The following is a 22,202-nucleotide window of genomic DNA, read 5'->3' on the forward strand; positions in this document are numbered from 1 at the left end:
TCAATATTGTAGAGAACATACCCTGGAAGAAAAAGTCTGGTCCATTCCCTTTCAATTTTTAAAAAACAACAAAGTCAGGGAAATCTCATACAAACTTATCAATGCACTGTCTATTACCCAGCTAAAGCATGTCTTCAAACTACTCACTACAATTTACCAGTGACCACCCCACATCTTTAGACAATCCAGTAGTGTTGTGCAAATTATGAACAAATCGTTCAATACCCGAGAATCACTTTACTGACTCGAGAATCATGATTCTTCGCCCCAAATGACTCATTTACTGACTCAGTACAAAGCTCACGGTAGCCCAGCCCCTCACTCACATCACGGGTGAATGGCTGGTGCGTAGAATGGCTCAACTCACAGTGTATACGGGTCATCAACTCATCCACAGTACATATGGATCATTAACTCACTCACAGTGTGACTCAAGGCACATATGAGTCACTCGCCAGCTCGAGCGTATGTAGCATGGCTCGACTCTTAGCACATACGGGTCACACTAACTCACTCACAGAATGACTCATACGAGTCACTCGCCAGCTCGAACGTACGTTGCATTATCATCTCAGTCCTGGAAAGGTTCGTGAGATCATTTTCCTGAATGCCAATTTGTTGTGAGGACAATTCATTTTAAAGGAGGGGTGACTTTTTGATGACTGCTGACACTTTATTTTTATTTCACTATTGTTTAAGCTATTTCCGTTTATTTTCATATTTGTCAAGAGGCTTTATTTTACTTTAGATTTATTGTACATAGTTATTTTTTCTAATATTGCACTGTTTGAACTTTGTAATTTTTCTCAGTTATATTTATCTAATTTAATGTTATTTTATTTGTGAAAAATAAAAGTTTTATTAATATATGTTGATCTTTCACTCTTTTTTTCACATTGGAGTGTATTAATTGTCCTTTTCAGTCATTTTGCTGGTATGAATCTCTCTGAAATATAGATTTCTATGCACTTTCTGGGTAACTGACTCTAGTGACTCAAATGACTCAAAAACCTGATTCACTTTGGTGAGTGACTTATTTAAACTCGACTCAGTAAAAAGAATCGAGTTTCCCATCACTACGATCCACAGAGGTATTCTGATCACAAATGTCAATTTTTACCAGGACACATTTACGACAGACTTCTCCTTTTGTTATGGAATTGTTTTTGGTGTTTTTGATGTACAGGCGAATTGCAGATATGAGATTTTTGTATTGATTTTATTTATCTATTACTTTTGTTGGAAATTTACGACATCCATATAAAATACTACTAATAATAATAATGGATAAAAATCTATACTGTCTCTATTAAGAGCTCATGAAACACAAAAGCCTTAAAGACTGTTCAGATAACACAAATATAGCTACATTATGGGATGCAGGACAAAGGGGAAAAAAGATGAAAATTCTGTTATATTTTGTGTCTTGCCCCTGGAAGTTGGAAGTCAGAATCAACTTAGGGTCAACATTCAGAAACATAAGCAAATATAAGATGTTGAATACATGTGAATATCATTCAATCATTATGATTTAAAAAAAAGGCACCAGCCCCTGAAAGGGCACACAGCTTCAGTCACCCTTTTGGTGCTGATAAACCAATGTTATCCAGTAGGTGGCGGTAATGTAACAATCGCGGATGCCAACTACCCTCTATCCAGACAGAAGAAGAAATCTCCCTCTAAGATACCAACAGTCAGCCTACTCTGAAAATCACCACGGAGAAAGATATCAGCATTTTGTTTTCATTTTCTCCTCTGACTCTTGGACGTGAGGACGTGTCCAGGTTTCAGGATCTCAAAGATTCATTGGAGCGGCGGCTGCTCACTGCGGTTAGCAGAGATATGGATGAAGAAAAAACAACGAGTGGATATGAAGAGGAGCTCCAGCGCCAAAGAAAACTACTGGATGTGATTTTAATCCCTGAGATAAAGCTGCACAAAGCAGGTAGGTTTCTGAAATGTGTGCGATAACTTTCCGGGGAAACGAGCCAGCAGCTGAGTTTATAGACGTAAGCTCTGAATTCATACAATTTAACTCATGCAAAGACAAATATCAGCTTTGCGTCGGACACAAACTCAAGATACAAACTCTGGGTACAACTCTTATCATTAGATAAGTATTTATTTCTTATCTACAATAGTTTGAGGAGGATGTATCGAGCTGAAAGTCGCCAATCAAACGGCTCATTCTGCCTTCTTCGTGCTTCAGACCGCACAGTGGTTTCACCAGCCGAAGCTGTATCAGGCTTTTTGAAACGGCTTCACCACTCCTCTCAAATAACAACAAATCCATCCTTAGGGCAATACATCACAATCAGAACCATCACAGGTTGAATATCTTTCATGCTAACAGGCTAACTGTGGTGCAACACATGGCAGCTTGTCTTTACCTGCTATTGTGTTATTGTTACTGAAAAGCCTTCCTTGTTGTATTACTGCCTTCCACTGGTCAGATAGTATTTTCCTCTTTGTCTTTTTTTTTGACCATGTTCATCTTTATGTTGAGAGACGACCTTCCCCTAAAAGTTTTTAAGTGAAACAGCAACCCCTGCTGATCTTAAAGTGCCACGACATAAATACATCTCATCTCCCCATTGTTTGCACCAAAAATTACAATCTTCTGGCTTTGAATGAGTTTCTTGTAACAGTATTATATTTGCATTTTTCCCTTTACAAAATAAAAAAAAACTTTTCCCCGTAGTTATGTCTCTTAAACCCCTTGCATATTAAAGATAAATGGTTTTTTAAACAGAACATATCACAATAGTGAATAATAAAAAATTAAAACAAATATAAGTATTTCCTTAAAGTGATACTCTGGGATGTAACAAGTTTGGTCCTATCACAAGGTTTAGGACAGAAATTACCCCTACAGCAGTGTTTTTGTGCAGCAGAAGCCCAGAGCGCTCGCACCAAACACCCCCTCCCTGCTCGTCTGCCGGTTTCCTCAGACGGGGCCATATTTTACTAGACCAAAAACACAAATAAACGGACTCCCACCAAAAAAGTTTGATATGGGTCTGCATTCACGCTTTATTCAGAGAATTTTCAGCGTGTTACTTTCACACAAAAACACCGCTAAATAAGGCTCTAGTTCTCATCGTGTCGTAAAACGGCGCTACCTCCGCTGCAGAGCCGCAGCTGGCTACCAGGCGCTCGCCGCTCAGTGTATCAGTCCGCGCACCTGGCTTGCCAGATGTAAACAAACGCAGGTAGTCTGCCAGGACGAAGAGACAAAACAATGCCACTTGACCTAAACAATGCCACTTTGATGGATGGTGAACAAGTCTTGGGTTAGTGAGGATTCAGTGAGTGGATGAAAACATCAACAAGTGGACAAACATTCCGTGAACAGACATTTTAGTGGCAAAATCTAGTGTGTACCCCAAAGAGGATTTTAAACACACAAGTTACTCGATGTTTTTGACCGCATTATCCTTTGACACTCACCACACTGTGAAATATAAAGACATGAACTTGTTTCATGAAACTAGAAAACTTCCCAAATCAAAGAAAGAACACACACCACTAAGACCTGGGTTATAATAAAAGAGACAGAAGAGTACGTCCAGACAGAGAACTGTTCCAAATATATCAGAATGCTAATGATTTTATTTTTTTTAAATTTACTAAAAATACTGGTTCTCTGTTTGATAACATACCACAGTTTTACTTTGAACATAAATCCTTCTCTGTTAACCATCATTGATAGGTTCACTTATTATTTACTCTCTATACTGTGCCCATATTTGGTCATAACCTCTGCCCCAAACCAACTTTTTTATGAAATATTTTTGACAATGCATAGACCACTAAAAAGTTGTCTATGCAGAAGTGCTAAAATCTGCACATGTTCACCTGTACCTCTGTGTAGTCTGTTGATGCCCTGTCAACAACTTCCGACGAGGTAAGCAGAAATTAGCTGGTTTTACTATTAACTATGATCCAATACGTCACAGTTATTGAATCACAAAGGCTCCATTACATAGTGTTTCTATTCTCACTCGCGAAAAAACAGACATGATGCTGGTACATTATTTTTGGCGCACTAATAAAAACAAAGTTACATCAGAAGTGCACCTGCTGGAGGGGCTTTGCCTACTGGATGTGATTTTGGAAGCTACATTTGACATAGTAACTGGCCTGCTGGCCCTGATGTGCATATGAAAGGCTCTGGGCCAGCTGACTACACACTCCACTGGCTCGCTCAGCCAGTTAATATAAAACAAACACATTACCACATCATGTTCGTAGATAGCAAACTGTTGTTTTGGCTGTGAACAGTGTTAGATTACTTTGTTTTTGACTGATTTGGCACACGATTCACGTCTGTAGTACTGCGTGCATTCATTTGCATGCATAATGAATGAAAGGTCCAGCTGCAGACAGCTCCGCTGCTGTGTCTCCCCTTTTCCCTCCCTGAGCTGAAAACCCCTGATTGAGCTTCTGAACACAGGTTGCGGCAGAGGCCCTTTCTCATTTATTTCACCGGGTAAAATGTTTTTAAAACCCCTGGAAAAGTTTTCTCAAAATGTGTCCATGAAAGAAAATCAGCAGAACACTTGAGGGAAAATGACAAAAAATATGATATGAAATATGAAAACATGATATGAAATATGAAAACATGAGGCAGAGGAAATACCAGTCACACTGGCAAGACCGCTGAAGCTGGCTGGGATACCATGCAGATCATCATTTAGGCTTTTGCTAAATCTGCCGATCAATGCCGACTTACAAAGAGAAGTAAGAGAAGCATCTATAGAAAAGATTAAGTAGTGTAACACCTTATCTATCTCTTCTGAACTGTTAAACCCCAACGGCAGTTACTACAAACTTAATACAATCCTGAGAGCTGTGGGAAAGACTTGTGCTGTGTGTCATGATGCCTTTAATGACCGTCCATCAGTGAAGGAAAAAGAGCACATCAAACTAACACAAGACTCTTACAACAGTGAAAACAATGTCAATACAATAACCTTAAAGAGGCAATACAATGCATGAAATACAGGTTTTTGAAGTTCATTAAAGAACTCAATGATAAAAATCAAATTAGAATTAAATGAGGGCTCTTTGGTGACACTTAAAATGAATGAAATAAATCTCACCTTATAGTAGTTTGTTCGTAGGATTGAATCTGTACTCCCTTCTAGTATTAGACAAATCAGCTGATCTGCTCATTATTATCAGTAAAAAATCATTCAGTATTGCTCAGACCTTTCTACATCATATAAGCATAACACGGTTTAAGAGGAAGAGTATAACAAACATGCTTATATGATAGTTAGGAAGGTACCGCTTTTTTCACCTCCAGTACCACTATTAGAGGTTAGTATCAACTGATACCAATACAGAAAAACAGCACTGGGTTACCTAACAAATGGTATGTTTCATTGTGTGGAAAAGACTGGAATCATTCTTTTGTTCATCAGACTTGATGAATTTGAACTTGAACAATTTTTTGTTATTTTTCAAAAACGAACAGAAATAAATTAAGTTACTGAATAACTCTACCAGTACAACATTCTTAAACCAATAACTGCTTTGGCTTGGTCAACAACACACAAAAAAATATAACGTGTAACTGGCTTAGATAATGCAGTTAGGAATATAAAATATAATGTAAAATAAAATAAATATTAAATAACAAATGAGCTAAAATTTAGAAAAGAAACAATAGCTTCCCCTTCTTGTTTAGTAGACATTCAAGATAAATAGCAATCAGCTTTTTACAATGGTTTAGTGCCAAGTTTAACTCGTTCAGTCAGTGCAGTTAGGGATGTAAAACCAACTGTAAAATATTCAAGGAGCTTCAGCTGAAACAAAGAAACTGTAGTTTGACTACCTTAGTCAGATAACATGTAAAAATAAACAAACATAAACCTCCTTTGAAATGGTTCAATCAGTGCAATTAGGGGATTAAAATGCAACTTGTCAGGTTTTCATGGCTTCCCCAGTGGCTCCAAAGCCTGTGCTTGATCAGTGATGGTGGTCCTCACATCTTCCTCCAGTTCCTTAGCCAGTGCATCTTTCCCTTGCTTGGTAGTATGTTCTGGTAAAAAAAAAAAAATCTAAAAAAAAACAAAACATGCTGGGTTCAGTTGTACACCCAGCAAAGTAAGACTTATTGAAATAAAAAAACAATCACATACGATCATCTTTATCTTAAATTTTCAAATATTTTAGTGTATGGCATATCTATAATGCCTGTATAATATTTAACAATTATGTTATAAGTTCTGTTAAATTCAAATACTGTTTCTCACAAAGGCTGAAATAAAGAAGTCCCTAGTTGACATCCCGCTGCATTGCATGCACAATGCAAGCTAAGCTCCACACTTGCATGCTGTCCATACCATAGCCTTCCACATGTTGCTTGTGTTGTCCCTCAGAATCCTATGGACTTTATCTAACGGAAATTGCTAATTGTCAAACATTTCCTGTAGTGTAGCCGTGATTGCTGGAGTGTGACCCACAAAAGTTTAAAGCATGACATGCAGACATTCGACTCAGTTTTTTTTAGCACTCCTGCATTGGAGTGCTAAGTTTATCTTTAAGTCAGAGGTTGCCTCTTGGATTTGGATGAGGTGAAGAAGTGGGCTTTTAGCATCCTTGTTTACCGCTACAAGGTAATAATAATAATAATAATAATAATAATAATAATAATAATAATGATAATAATAATAATACATTTTATTTGTAGAGCACTTTTCATCAAAGCGATCTCAAAGTGCGACAATAAAACAAGGTTAAAAACAACAAGATTACAAAGAGGTTAAATGCCTTCAGGGAAAGCTTTTTTAAAAAGAAAGGTTTTTAGGCCCTTCTTAAAAAAGTCTGTTGTTTGTGGAGCCCTCAGGTGTTCAGGGAGGGCATTCCACAAGCGAGGAGCGGCTGAGCTAAAGGCCCGATCACCCATTGTACACAGTTTAGTCCTGGGGGGCAGAAGGAGGTAGTTGTTACCAGAGCGGAGGCGTGATGAGGTTTGTGGTTTGAGAAGTTCTTTTAGGTATGGGGGGGCGTTTCCATGGATGCAGTGGTGGGTTAGGAGGGAGAGTTTGTATTGAATCCTGAATGAGACCGGAAGCCAGTGGAGGGAGTGAAGGATGGGTGTTGTGTGGTCATACTTCCGCACCCTCATCAGGATCCTAGCGGCGCTGTTTTGGATGCACTGGAGTTTATGTAGGCCCTTGCTAGGAGTCCCGATGAGGAGTGCGTTGCAGTAGTCAAGCCTTGAGGAGACAAAGGCGTGGACCAGTTTTTTTTACTGTTTGGTATGAGTCATGGGTTATGATCCATTGACAATAGGAACCATTTAATGTCCACATTGTTCAGGTGGATAAGGTGGGTTTATATTAAAGAGTTAGGCTCCAGTGAGAGAGTCCTCTGTAACTTAGAAATGTATTAATCCATATCTTTGGTTAACAGGTGTGTGTAAACAGGTGAACTCCACCTTCAGTACTTCTTTGAGGTCATTGAGTTTTTTTCTTTCAGATTTGCTTTTCTATCAGGAAGATGATCTAATTTCTCATTAATGTTTGTTCCCTGTGTCCTGCAGATGTTCAGCTACTAATGATGAAGAAAGAGGAGCTTCCCCCTGAGAAGCAGGAGAGGAGCCCCCATCCAGACCAGGAGGATGAGTCCTCACTCATTAAAGAGGAACAGGAGGAAGTGTGGATCGATCAGGAAAGAGAGCAGCTTCAAGGACTGAAGGAGGCTGATACCAAGGTTTTGTTTCCTTCAGTTCATATGAAGAGTGAAAATGAGGAAGAGGAACCTGAGTCCTCACCGCTTCATCAGAGACTAACTGACCACATAGAAACAGCAGCTGGTGGAGAGGACTGTGGAAGACCAGAACCAGCAAAGAGCTCAGATCCAGAAAGAAATTTTCAAGCAGAGATTGAGGTTAAGATCGAAGCCTCCTCAGATTCTGGATCAGAGTCTGAAGAAGAAGCAGAAGCTGTACAGTCACACATTTGTCCTGAGCCTGGTGAAATCAATCATGTGGTTTCTCTGCCAGAAAAGAGACCTTTAAGCTGCTCAGAGTGTGGAAAAGGATTTACATTTAAAGCAGATTTGAGCAGACACTTGTTTGTCCACGGCAAAGAAAAACGTTTCATCTGTTCTGAATGTGGGAAAGGATTTCACCACAAAAGAAATCTGACCTCACATATGTTAGTACACACAAAGGAAAAACCTTTCGGCTGTTCTGAATGTGGGAAAAGATTTAACCAAAATAGAAGTCTGAACGCACACATGATTGTTCACTCAAATGAAAAACCTTTCAGCTGCTCTGAATGTGGGAAAAGATTTAACTACAAAGGAAATTTGACTAAACATATGATTGTCCACACCCAAGAAAAACCTTTCCTCTGCTCTGAATGTGGGAAACGATTTAACCACAAAGTAACTTTGACTGCACATATGTTTGTTCACTCAAAAGAAAAACGTTTCAGCTGCCCTGAATGTGGGAAAGGGTTTAACTACCAAGGAAATCTGACTGCACATATGTTTGTCCACACCCAAGAAAAACCTTTCTGCTGCTCTGAATGTGGGAAAAGATTTAACCAAAAAGGAAATCTGACCTCACATATGGTAACTCACCAAAAAAGACACATGTCACAACTTCAGGTATGGGAGCCAAGTGAAACAGACACACTGAGAGCAGCTCCTGAGCTATTTATTCAGTCTGTGATAATCACACCGGTAGTGAACCTTAGTTACACCTAATTCTGCATTGGCAAAATATGCACCCTATTATGTCCACAAATAGAAAAACAGGTGGCTGGTACCAGGACCTTACCAGGACCACAAGATCTCCCTAGATATGAGCACTGATCTTGCCAAGAAGCACGCTGCATTCAAGGAAATCAAATCCAGTCTCTACATGAGAGAATGTAAATTCACATTTCACCCTTCAGCCATTCTGGCAGTCTGGCACAAGGACACCTCCTTTGTACAGCGGAGAAGGCCAAAGAATTCAAAAAGAATGGACACCTGGCAAAATAAGCAGGAAAGAAAATGTGGGTATGGATACAAGGATCACTGAGCCATATGCGTTGGCTCCTGAGACCTGCATGAAACTCCTTGGACAGCACTAATTTGTGCTTTTGGATTATGAACCAACCTGTCTGTTTTGGATTATGGACATGGGGACCTGCCATGCGATCTTTGACATTATCTAAGGAGTGCATGTCTCCAGACAGATTACTGTATTTATAGACTGTATTCTGCTGTGGAACCCGTGATTTTTACCAGACTGTGCTCACATGTGGATCCGGGTGACAGGACTTTCTGTTGTTTCACACTGGATAAACTAAGTAAGAAAGATATTTTTCTAAGTCGAAGTTTTTCTTGTGTCAAGAAAGTGGGATTATGTCCTGATTATTCTGCTACTTGTTTCCTTTTTTAGATAGCTTTTCACAGTTATGCTTCACATTCAACCTTCAGCAGTCTGACTTGGGTTCATAAAAATTCACAGTTTTGTCAGATCCAACTTTTCAGTATTCCCACTGGCTCCACTGGCTTTGGGTGCCGACCTTCTTCTTCCAGTTGGTAATTTATCAAAAACTCTTATTTGCATAAGATCATGGCTGGGGGACTGAATTGGGCATCATCTTGACTAATGGGTGATAGGACAAATTCATCCACCTCCTGAGGAAGACAGCAGAAACCCAGGGCACACGCACCAAACACCCCCTCCCTGCTCGTCTGCCGGTTTCCTCTGCACTCAGACGGGGCCATATCCTGTCTCTTCGTCCTGGCAGACTACCTGCGTTTGTTTAGATCTAGCACGCCGCGCGCGTGGACTGATACACTGAGCAGCGAGCGCCTTGTGGCCAGCTGTGGCTCTGCAGCGGAGGTAGCGCCTTTTACGCCACGATGAGAACTAGAGCCTTATTTAGAGGTGTTTTGTGTGAAAGTAACGCGCTGAAAATTCTCTAAATAAAGCGTGAATGCAGACCGATATCAGATTTTTTCAGTGGGAGTCCGTTTATTTGTGTTTTTGGTCAAGTAAAATATGGCCCCGTCTGAGTGCAGAGGAAACCGGCAGACGAGCAGGGAGGGGGTGTTTGGTGCGTGCGCTCTGGGCTTAAGCTGCACAAAAACACTGCTGTAGGGGTAATTCCTGCCCTAAACCTTGTGATAGGACCCAACTTGTACCATCCGGGAATATCACTTTGAGGCCCTGTTACACGTTTCACCCCGAAACGCAAAAACGCAGGAAAAAAAAATCAGGTCAGCTAAAACACTGATTCCATGTAAACAAGTGGCTGACAATACTTCTGTGTTTCATCCTAAAATTGTTGTTGTGTATACGGCCTCTAAGGTTCTTCATAGGAACCATTAAAGCAAGACCAGATCATCAGTGATTTACAGTGATTTTATCTATGGTGCCGATCCAGGCAACCAGCTCTATGCCTTTTCTTACCAGCACTCTTGGCTACTTGATTTGAAATGTTACCACTATTGCACTTTTTTTGGTTTTTGGTTTTTTAGAATCAGTCTACAGGATATAAAATTCTAACATTTGCAACGTAAGTCAGGCTGGGACCTGGTTTCGCAGCTCTGACCTGGTCTCCAACTTTAACCTCCAAGGAAGGAGAGGTAATAAAGCAAGTTTGGAAAACGGACCTCTGTGCTAAAGTGGTTTTCTCCCGAAGTCTGCCTCATCCCTTCCTCTGATGTTTGCAAGACTATAAAACATTAAGACATCGCTGTAAATTCGAAGACTTTTCGTTGACACCTGGCGGACATGTGAAACTGTACAGACATCCTTCTTTCAAGGAGAGGCTGGAGAGACCTCTCAGCCTCCACCTAGTATCTGGTGACCCTCGACCTTTCTCTCTGGGAAAAGGAGAGAAGGAATGCCAGGAGAAGATCTGCTCCCCTCCTTCTCCTCAAAGACAAAGACTCTTTGATTCACACAGTTGAGAACAGCACAAAAATGATGTTTTTACACTGAGACTTACATGTACATCCTCACCTTTGCAAACATGTACTGTGTAATGAGAATCATTGATAATGTGTGCGTGAAAACTGCTGTCTTCCTATTCTAACATCTTGATTTTTATTTTATTGGGTTCTTAAAGAGGAAAACCTATCATGTTTAGTCTTGATGTGAAGCTTAAATCATAAGAAATGTGATTTTGACTATTACATGTAGGAATCTCTTTACAGTTTGAAGTTATAGAAAGTTAGTGATCTCTGGGACAATCTGATCCACGTGCAGAAATAAGAGTCATGGAGGGGCGTCAGCCTAAAGTGACCTCACTGACTCGGCGGGAAAAGCTGAGTAAAACTCCACTCCAGGACAAGAACATTGGCTCTTCTCTCTTCTTCTACCCTTCTACACGAAGGCTCTTTCCTTTACCCCTCATCCAGGCTCTTTCTTCTACCCTTCTTCCAGGAGGCTAGGCTCTCTTCTCTTTCCTCTTACTTCTTTCAGAAGGCTCTTCTCCTTCTGCTCCTCAACTGGCAACGCACATGCCAACTCTAAGCTCATCACCGGCTCCAGACTCTACAGGCTGAGACGCAAGTCACCTCAGCCCGACTGCATCCAGTCATCTATCGGTGCCTGGGTCTCTCCCTGAGACACCCAGCTGATCGACGGGAATTCCCCCTCATGCGCTGACGTCAGGAGACGAGCGCTGCTCACTGCTTTCCCTGCGGTGATTCAACTTTGGAACTCTGCCAAAGTTTCAACCCAACGCCCGGCATCATTGCCGCTGTTCCAGCCGCTACTGCCGCTGTTAGAATCGACTCTACGGACTCAACTCATCGGACATCACCTCCGTGACGCTCAGATGACCTGCAGCAGGCCTCCAGCCTCTACATCACCCCTCAACGGACATCCGCAGACATCTGCAGCGGGACCCAGCCATCTCTGTCGCCCCCTCCACTCTCACCATCGGCCTCAGGACTTGTGTAAGACAATCTTGCATTTGCTGGTATATCGTGGTCAATGCCCCAGAGATCTTGGGTGGGTTAGTTAGTTTATGTGGGTTGGTTTATGTCATTTTTATTCCATTTATTCTGGTTTTTATGATCAGTTTCACTTTCTATTCATCAATGCATTTACTCTATTATATCTTTCACCTGTTCATTAATTCATGCACATTTTCCTCTTTTTAGTTAGTAAATAAACTTTTCATATATAAAGAAATTGCTTTCTGTCTTTGTGTGGTTGAAATTAACGGCCTCTGTACACCGTTCAAAAGAATTCACGTTTGATGTAGCGGCCTTTTGATATTGAGACTTGACAATTAATAATTCTATGAATTATTAACTCACAAATTCTTACAGTAAACCTTTCTAGAGTTTCCCTGTTTTCTCCAAAACTGGGTGGTGCCCCGACTTAAATTTAAACTCGCATATTGTCAGTTTAAATGTGGTGGAATGCTGGCATTCTGCTGTTGATAATCAATTCGTCATTCTTTGACACCGATTCACGCTACACATTTAATAACAGTTTCTGTACATTTTAAAGAATTATTTTGCTGTTAAACATTTAAATATTTTATAGTTTAAATAAATACTAACTTCACTAATTCCACATACTAATTTTTTGCCTTTTACTCAAAACATTACCAGTCTTATCCTACAGGGCATGCAGGTTAATGTTTAACACTGGTATCAGATCAGTATGAGTATTAGTAGATACCCAAAGCCCAGGTATCAGTATGGGAACCAGAAAAGTTGGATCAATGCATCCCTAACCCAAACCTTTCTGACAGTTGTGGTAGGTGTTCTCAGACGCCAGAAGGCCTGGCTCGTATGTTCTGGTCATACACACACTAAGTACTGGAAGTCCTTTTTTAATTTAATGTCAAAGATACTACAGGTAACATTAGCCCAATTACCTCATGTTAATATTTTGGAATCCCTGAAGAAGGAACTAAACTAACTACCAAACAAGTTAATGTCTTCTCCTTTGCTTCATTAATTGCTCGTCATTGAAGGAGATGAATGACTCTTCCACAGAAGGAGAATCTAAATATATCCTGGCAGGATCTGCTTTCATTTCTAAAATTGGAAGGTTCAAATTCACCATTTGTGGTTCAACAGACAAATTTGACAGGTGTTGGCAGCCTCTAGTCTCCCCCTTTCAAAGAATGCAATCTATCTCACTGAACTGAAGTCTTGGCATGATGATGATATGCACTCGAGATCCAGGAAGTACATGTTGACAGTTTATGACTTGATGTCCTTCTTTGTTGGTACTTTTGATGATGCTTGTTTATATAAACCCCCTTTCCCATTTTTTAATGTTAATTTTTCTTTTTCCTTTTTTTGGCCCTCTTTTTTTTCTATGAGGTTCTCACTCTTTTACATGCTTTGCATAAAATTACAATTATTTGCATTGTTGATTTTCCTTTTGCAATCAATCAATCAATCTTTACTTGTATAGGGCCAAATCATAAAAAACTTATCTAAAGACACTTTCCAAAAACATGAACAGATCTAGACCTGTTAATGTTAATAAAATTGTATTAATAGAAACCCAAAATCAAGACAAGATAAGGAGTCTAATCTCATCTTAACCCACCGTGAGTACAGCACTTTTCCTTTGTTGTCCCTCTTTTTTTCTGAGGTTCTCGCCCTTTTATATGCTTTTCATAAATGTATCTATTTGCCTGTCTCTGCTTTTGTCACTGCAGTTGTTGAATTTTGAATAAAATTCATTTAAAAAAAACATGTTTGTTCACTTAAAAGAAAAACCTTACAGGTGTTCTGAATGTGGAAAAGGATCTAACTACTAAGTAAGGTTGAAAACACATAATTTTCATAAATGAAGGGCAACACTCAACTGTTTGAGTTTGGGGTTACAGAGAGCAAGCACTAGTGTGTAACAAACTACCAAAAACAAGTGTGTGAGGAAGAGTATAATTTTATTAAAGGAACAGCTGTTCAATTGGCTGCCTTTACTGAAGATTTCTTCACTTGCTGTTCTGCTCCATCCAAGTCCTTAATGCAAGTGCTTAGCAGACACACACAGCCTAATAAATCCTCAAGATTTCTCACTTTTAACCAGAAAAAAAGGTATTTATATCGCCAACAGTAAGTCAAACCCATTCCCAGTCAGGGTTGGACTCCATCAGGGCTTGTCTTATCACTGATTCTGTTACTTTTAGTTTTTTGGGCAGGATTTCTAGGCAGATGATGTAGGGGCCATTTACACTACAACAGTTTTAGGGTGAATTGCAAAAGTTTTGGCAAAAAAGGTTTCAGCCGGCCTAGAATACAAAACTTTTGAACACAGCCTCTAGAGTGGGATGTGCATCTGTTGCTCCACCTTTGCACATAGTATTCCCCAATACACCAGATGATCAGCTCAACTCTACTTTGGTGGAGATCTCCCAAAAACTGTCTCTGGACAAGATAGTTATAGCACCACCTACAGGCCTGGCATGCTTACTACAGCGTTTTCAGATGAAATGTTGTGTGAACTGGGCCATAGTCCTATTGTCGAACACTGATCTCCAGCTCACACTGTCACACCGTTTGCAGCTAAATTGTGAAGCATCCAGGATGAAGACCAGCACCTCTAAGTCTAAGGCCATTGTTCTCAGTCGGAAAAGGGTAGACTGCCCACCCGGAATCAGGGGAGTCTTTGCACTAAGTGGAGGAGTTTAAAGCCCCATTTCCACCAGACACTCCAGTTTGGTGAGCACAGCACGCATTTTTATGGCGTTCCCACCGACTAATCCCAGGATAGATCTCCAAATAATTGACACGAGCTGTCCCACTTTTTGGCACCCTTCTGTAGGGCTGCCGGACTTAACTGATCTGATCCCAGAAGGTGGAGCTACAACACTGCAAACCATTGATTGGTCAAATGAATCGTCACTTACCGTGCGACAGCTGCTGTATTTCTGCTGGCGGCACACAGCCTTCTCTAAAACAAAGCTTGATTGATGTTTGTAACAAAGAGCCACATGAAAATCACAAAGAGGATGAATTGCTGGATGTTCCCCATCATTGCTCTTTGTTTACTGTGTGTGCGTTTTTCTCTTTTGTTAGTTTTATTAGTGGGGTTCTCTGTTCCTGCTGCTATGGCATCTGGCTATTATTCAACAGATGCGGCTATCGAGCATTCCGGTTTACATGCAGCCTTCCACGAGTGGGCACAGTTAGTTGTGGAAACCTAAATAGGACCAGTTTAAACTGAGCCAACCTGTACCAAACCGTACTGATCTAAACCGGACTGCTCAGTGGGAACAGGGCTTAAGTATCTCGAGGGGGAAATGGAGCTAGAGGTTGACAGAGGTTGGAAGAGGGAGTTAAGCCAGATGGCAAGGCTCTCAATTTACCAGTCATTCTACTTTTCAACTCTCACCTATGGCCACGAGCTGTGGATAGTGACTGAAAGAACAAGATTACAGCTACAAGTGGCTACATGAGCTTTCTCCGAAGGGTGTGTAGGCTCAGCCTTGGGGTTAGGGTTTAGACCTTGAACATCCGGGAGAGGTTCAGAGTAGGGCTGCTGCTCCTCCACATTAAGAGGAACCAGATGAGGTTTTTCAGGCATCTAGCGAGGTTCCCTCCCAGCCACTGCCTTGGGGAGGTGTTTTGAGAAAGCCCATCTGGGAGGAGACCCCAAGGTAGACCCAGGACACGATGGAGAGATTACATCAGTGATAGATGGATGGTATTCTTTGAAATGTGATGAAGACATTGGCCCTCATTTATCAATCCTGCGTGGAAATTGGCAGAGATCTGGGTGTCAAAATTAGTTTACGGTGTTACGCCAAAATCTGCAACCCGTCGGAAACTGTGACTGCAGGGGGCAACGGTGAGTTCGTGGGAGTCCGTTTATTTGTGTTTTTGGTCACGTAAAATAAGGCCCCGTCTGAGTGCAGAGGAAACCGGCAGACGAGCAGGGGGGTGCATGTGCTCTGTACGTTTTTACTTGTACTTTTAGAGTTAACTTTTGTGATTGATGTTGACCAAACCAAGCATCTCTTTTCTTTCAAGAAGATTAAAGAAAGTAAAGATCAAACACAGTCATTAACCAATGCATTTGTGCTTTTATACATAAAATATCTTGCCGTACAACAGATCATCAACATACATTTTAACTAAAATGAATCTATAGGCAAGTAGAATAATATTTATTCCTCCTAGTTGTCAGAATGCACAGTGTGCCAACAGTACCTGACCTTAAAGTTGGCACAGATTACAAACCTATCAAGGTAAATAATCCCTATTATGCCTGAATTATGCAGTATTTGTCATTGCAATAAACTGTATGATTGACCATAATTAACTACATTTTCATAACAATGCCAAGTTGACACTGCAAGTTTATCAGAAGAATAAGTTTAGACATGCCATATAATGATGATCATGACAAAACTACTACTTATTCTTATTTGCACCAAAGTAGTTATTGATCTTTTCCTTCATTTTACAGACCAAACATCCATTTGAGCTGGTTGGAATGGATTAGATTGGGAAGCTTGAGGTAACTGACCAGGGCAACTAATACATATGTGTAATAATTGATTATTGCACAAGATGGACCCAGGCTTATCCAATCAAAACCAAAGCAGCAGCAGAGGTCACAGGATGCATCCTCAAATTCATTTACCAATTTGAGGTTCCCCAAAGAATCCACACGGATCAAGGGAAAGAGTTCACGAACAAAGTATGCATTGCAAGCCGTGTTTGACATAATTTTGTACAATTGTAAGTTCATATAAATTCTATAAAAAATAAAGACTAACTTGACATACCTTTTTTAATTTTTTTTCTTCAGATCAACACTGAAGTGTGTCTGATTCTGGGGATCAAGAAGAGTCTCTGCGCACCGTACCATCCACAGACTAATGGTTTAGTGGAGAGGCTCAATGGCACCATTCAAAGGTTTGTCTTTTACATGTGTTCTGTTAGGGTCAGTGTAAGACTTGTAGTAACATGATTTTAAAATTTTCAGATTGTATGAACATATGTTTATGAAATTATTTTTTAGAACCGTGGCAAAACTGGTGCAGGAGAGAGGAAAAGACTGGGATCTCTACCTGGATCCTGTAATGTTTGGTCTGTGTACCAAAAAACAGCTAACAACTGGCTTCTCTCCATACTTTTTGATGTTAGGAAGAGAAGCGCATTATCCGGCAAAAAACTTTCAAGTAAATTTCTTCTAATGTTAATATCTTGTACAAAACATATTTTTACTTTTTAAACAATCATAGGAAAACTTTTTGATGAAAAATCGTACATCATTTTGTGCCGTGTTCTTTCTGTTTTTACAGGTTGATGGTTCTTTTGAGGAGTCTTTGTTAGAGGAACAGGTGGCTCTGGACATACAAAGGCAAGAAAAAATATTAAACATTGTCCAGCGGAACCAGAAAAAAGTTCAGCAAAAAACTAGGGCAAGACTTCAAACACAAGCAGAGCCTCAAATCTTGCAGGTGGGGGACATGGTATGGCGAAAAAAGTGTAAAAGCTAACAACGAAAAGGGGGAAAGCTGGAACCAGACTTCCTCAGACCATACATGGCAATTAAGGTTGATGAGAAAAGTGTTGACCTTGTAGATGGTCTTGGAAAATCTATCTACAAGGTCAATATTGACCACCTTAAAAGATACGAAGAGGAGACCCCGAGGATTCCAGGGAAACTAGGCAACTCTTCACCAGCCGCCAAAGTTACTCCCCCCGCATCCACTGCCATCTCTGCTTCTGCTACCGGCACACCAGCCACTCTTACCACCCTTCCTACCTGGACGCCTGCCCCTCCTACCACCTGCACTCCAGCCACTCCTCCTACCTGGACGGCCGCCCCTCCTACCACCTGCACTCCAGCCACTCCTCCTATCTGGATGCCTGGGCTGTTTCCCAAAGCCTAGGTGCCTTGCCTTGCCTTGCCTTGCCATGGTCTGATGTGGGCGTGGGCAGGCATCCACATCATCAGATGCTGCCCAAGTGCTGTTCCAATGTTCATGTCCTACAGAAGCATATGTCCTCCATTTAGTTAGCATGTGGCTAATTGACCAAGGATACACGGGTGTATCCTTCGCTACCTTGCCATGGCTATAAATACCCAACATGCAACGTGTGAATCTACAAAAAAGGCAAAAAAATGGAAGGAAAAGACACACCAGAGAGAGACGCTCCAACGGAGGCGCGCAGTAAATTCCAATTCAAATATAAGTAACAAAATACGCCTCTGAAAATAATAACTTATACCATGTCTAACGCTTAACTCTTTTGTGTGTCACTCACATAACTATAATTACAGAGAAGCTGCACCTGCAGTGTCAGTAATGTGGCAATAAAAAAGCAAAAAGCGTACAAAAGTGGCAAGCCATGACAATATTTGTGGCCGCCTGAGCATTCGGTCTACTTCCACGTTTGTATAAACTTTCCAAGCACTGTCCACAGTGCAACACATGTTATGTGAGACAATGTAACTCCAATTACATATACATTTGTGACAGGAATCTGATGGTAAAAAATGTGCCTTTGTAGGCTGTTCCATTAGCATCTCCTTTTGAGCACAGGTAGGACACTTGCCTTGGATTGGAAAGAAGTGGCTTCAAAGGCACGGCCTTCCAAGGCAAGGCAAGGTACCTGGACACTCTCCCAGTGTCTCCACCTCATCCTCCTGGTGTGTTTCAGTGTCTTTAGTGTCTTTGGTCTCTGCTTTGAGTTTCCCTGTGTTGGTTTGGTTCTCTTTGGCCCAATCCCAAACCGCCCCCTACACACTCTCCCTACACACTAACCCTCCGTTTGCGCGTTCTCGCGGAGGGTCCGCCACATTAAGGGCCGTCCCAAACCACGTAGTGCGGAGGGGGAGTGGACTGTTCAGCCCTTAAACAGCGAGCCTGCATCGATGCACACTTTGACAGGAAGTGCAACAGCGAAATGGTGGAGGAAACAACAAAAGTGCCACATGTGTAAAATATGTTCCCCACACCTCTACCACACTAACAGAAACTCACAAGAAGCATGGTTTAGAAAGATTAAACGAAACAAGCAGATCTTACTCTATGCTGACGTTTGATTTGATCATGAAGCCCTGGCACCTAAAATGTGAGCAGTTTGCAGTATTAATTCATTTGTTCAATTGGAAATGTCAGATGGTGATAGCATTGAAAGACGTGATCACTTCAAATTGTGAAAAGTAGGCTATAATATCGCTCCTCTGTCATTGTAACGGCTTCTGACTTTATGGTTGAAAAGAGGAAGAAAAAACGAGACAGATGGTGCGGCTCCAAACAGGGACTGATTCTCATATCACACACACAGTAGGCATGGGAGCAGGTATCTGCCCTATCCCAATGAAATCCACGTGTTTCACTGTTATCTCTGTGTTATTCTAAGCGTATTTTGGAAACATACAGCTCTTATCAACCCTGGACAGCGATATAGCGACTCGCAATCTGTGCCTCAGCGTAACATCCGTACACGGGGAGCGTCTTTCTATTTCCATGGCGACGAGGTGTTCTGTGTTCCGGTGAAGTGAAGAGGGCCTCCCATTCCTGCCGGTAATATGTATACCCTCCCCCTTCTATTAAAGTGCCCTCCACAGCCGGGAGTGTGACTTCATTTGAAGTGACACTCGGTAGCGAAGGGGTAGTGTGTAGGGGGGTGGTTTGGGATTGAGCCCTTGTGTTTCCCTCCTGGTTGATTGCTCCTCATGTGTTTCACCTGTGTCTTGTTCTGCACCTGTGGTTAATTACTCTGTCTATAAAGTCTCTGTGTTCCATGTGCTTCTTGTGGGTTCATTGTGTGCTGTCGTGTTTGCTGTTGGCTGTCTGCGTTCGCTTCGTACCTCTTGTGTCCCCAGTGAGTTTTCCAGTGTTTTTGGTTTTGTTTCTTTTGTTTTAGGGTTTGGATTTCCAGTTTGAATTTTGAGTTCAGTTAAAATAAAGTTTTATTTTAATCTGCATCTGGGTCCTCCACCTTTTTGTTTTTCCCTCCGGACTTTCTCTTGACACCCTGGCCTTCCTGCCACCTGCACTTCAGCCACTCCTCCTACCTGGACGCCTGCCCCTCCTACCACCTGCACACCCGCCACTTTTACCAATCCTCCCACCTGCACACCAGCCACTGTTACATTCGCCACCACTGCCACATCCTTGGCAAGCACCTCAACAACATCTCCTTTTTCCACCAATGCTGAGAAATGTGAGGCAATTGAAGATACACACAATAGTTGTATTATTGACTTTATTTGTAAACTAATGGAATTTGCTTTGTTATAAGTGTACTATTACTTATATAACTGCAATCACAATGATAACATTGCAGTTAATAGTTTATCATTGAAGACTTAAATAATATCTTAATTAGAAACATCACTGATGCTTATTGACCTTTTTTGTTTTTATAAAAGAGAAATAATTTTATTGGTATACTCTGAAAGAATTTTTTGTTTTACAGATTTTAAAGATTCTTCCCTTTAGCATGTATCATTTCCTCATTTGTGTAATTGATGTATGTGCAATTGAACCCCTTATCTCCACTACTTTTGGTTAGATGTTCAAGAGGCTTCAGATGGCAAATGTTTTCATGTCCTCCTGTCAAGGATTGGACCATACAAAATATTTTTCTGGGACATAAACAGGACAAGTCCCAATAAGGAACTTGAGAGTGAGGAAATCTTGAATAATTAACTTGAGCTTGACTTGTATTTCCCTATGTGGCATCCCAAAGCTAGTATGCCTCTAGTAAACTAACAGTATTGTCTCTCCAGTTAATAAATGCCTAACTGTACAAACTTGTACAAAGACACAATGACAAAGGAGGCAAGCAAGCATTCTTTGTTGACTCATATGCCATGACAGATATATGGAGGAAGAAGAATACACGACTGAAAGTGAGACTGAAATTAATTGGTCATTTGCTTTGATTGAAAAAACAAAAAATGCATTTTCCTTTGCTCGTAAAATCTGTTAAAAGTCTCATCCTGTAAATTTTGTTTTTGTGTGCTTGTTGAAGTGTGACCCTGCATTGTATGATGTCATTCTGGGAGCAGTTAATGAGCCTGGCCATTGGATATTTACAGTAAGCTCCTCTAACTTTTTCTAACACAGGCTTACAGAGTATTGAGCCTGTGAGACTGGACAACTGTCTCAGTTCCACGTCAACACTCACACACTCTCAAACATCTTACTTCACGACACTATGAGCTGACTTAATTTTTTTTCTCTTGATTTTCCGGGCCACCTTTCCATCGGAAAGAAGAAGCCTTGTCCTTGACCCAGCAGGCAATGCTCACTCCAAGGTCAAGCAGTGTCTGGAGTCCACCAGGTTACCACTGTATCATTTTTTGTCTGTTAGCTCTAGTTTTCAGCCTCATCTCCTGAAATAAGTTTGATTAATTTATTTTTTCTTTGTAGGTCATTCATCAGGCAGAGGACTTCAAAGTTGTCCAAGTGGAATGCCAGCACCAACCCGCATAGCATACAGAAGGATGCCACATCCTGTGGAGTCTTTGTTCTGAAAATATGATTATTTTAACACTTCTCTGATTTGTTGCTTTTCATATTGATATAAACATAAAGGGCTCTAATTTCGTAGACCAGGCGCAGGCGCACCTGCCCTGCGCCGGCCTTCGCCGTGCGCACAGGGCGTGACCAGCGCACTGTGCAAGTTTCCTGCAGTGCTAAGAGAGGCGCAGTACAGGCCCACATGAGCGCAGAGCTGCGCATCCACGCCTCCCTCCGCGCAAATGGCAGAGAGGGAGGAGAAAAGCTGTGAGTGGGTTTAACACAGCCAAGCGCTGTGTCCACCAATCAAATTAGCGCCTCTCCTCGCCTTTAAATGCGCAGGCGCAGTGACTATTTCACCGTACGATGGAGGACGACAGCAACAGCAGCAGCAGCTTCAGGCGGCCTAACTTCTCACAGGAGGAAACTGATGTATTGGTCCGGGAGGTTCAAGCTCGCAGTACCAGAATATATGGTACTGCGAATAGACCTCCAGGGGCAGATGATGCAAAAACAGCCTGGGATGAAGTTACAAATACTGTTAATCTGGTTTGCCCAGATATTCTGAGAACCGCTGCTCAGTGTAAAAAGGGGTTCAATGATGTAAGGAGACGGGGCAAAAGAAAGCTCAGAGATCAAAGGAGGCACATGATGGCCACAGGGGGAGGCCCCTCCACCAGCCATGCCCTGACATCTGCAGAGGAGATCGAGTCCTCGACCCTACCTGCAATTAGTATTGAGGGCTTTGGTGGTACAGAGGTAGGA

General features: G+C 41.4%; 1 protein-coding gene across 2 annotated transcripts; it reads left to right on the forward strand.

Annotated features, from left to right (window-relative positions):
- Positions 1–1,673: 1,673 nt before the first annotated feature.
- On the forward strand, positions 1,674–9,658 carry LOC141791402 (uncharacterized). 2 transcript variants are annotated; one of them, XM_074671836.1, is made up of 2 exons: positions 1,674–1,945; positions 7,556–9,658. In XM_074671836.1, the coding sequence occupies exons 1-2, from the start codon at positions 1,843–1,845 to the stop codon at positions 8,725–8,727; spliced, it is 1,275 nt and encodes a 424-aa protein (XP_074527937.1). In that variant the 5' UTR covers positions 1,674–1,842; the 3' UTR covers positions 8,728–9,658. The 2 variants fall into 2 exon arrangements, with proteins under 2 accessions (XP_074527937.1, XP_074527938.1); XM_074671837.1 differs by lacking the exon at positions 1,674–1,945 and adding an exon at positions 7,423–7,468.
- Positions 9,659–22,202: the final 12,544 nt, after the last annotated feature.

Source organism: Halichoeres trimaculatus, unplaced genomic scaffold (genome assembly GCF_033239565.1).
Source record: "Halichoeres trimaculatus isolate MK-OKI-2021-1 unplaced genomic scaffold, fHalTri1.1 fHalTri1_scaffold_6, whole genome shotgun sequence".
Classification (NCBI taxonomy): Eukaryota; Metazoa; Chordata; class Actinopteri; order Labriformes; family Labridae; genus Halichoeres; species Halichoeres trimaculatus.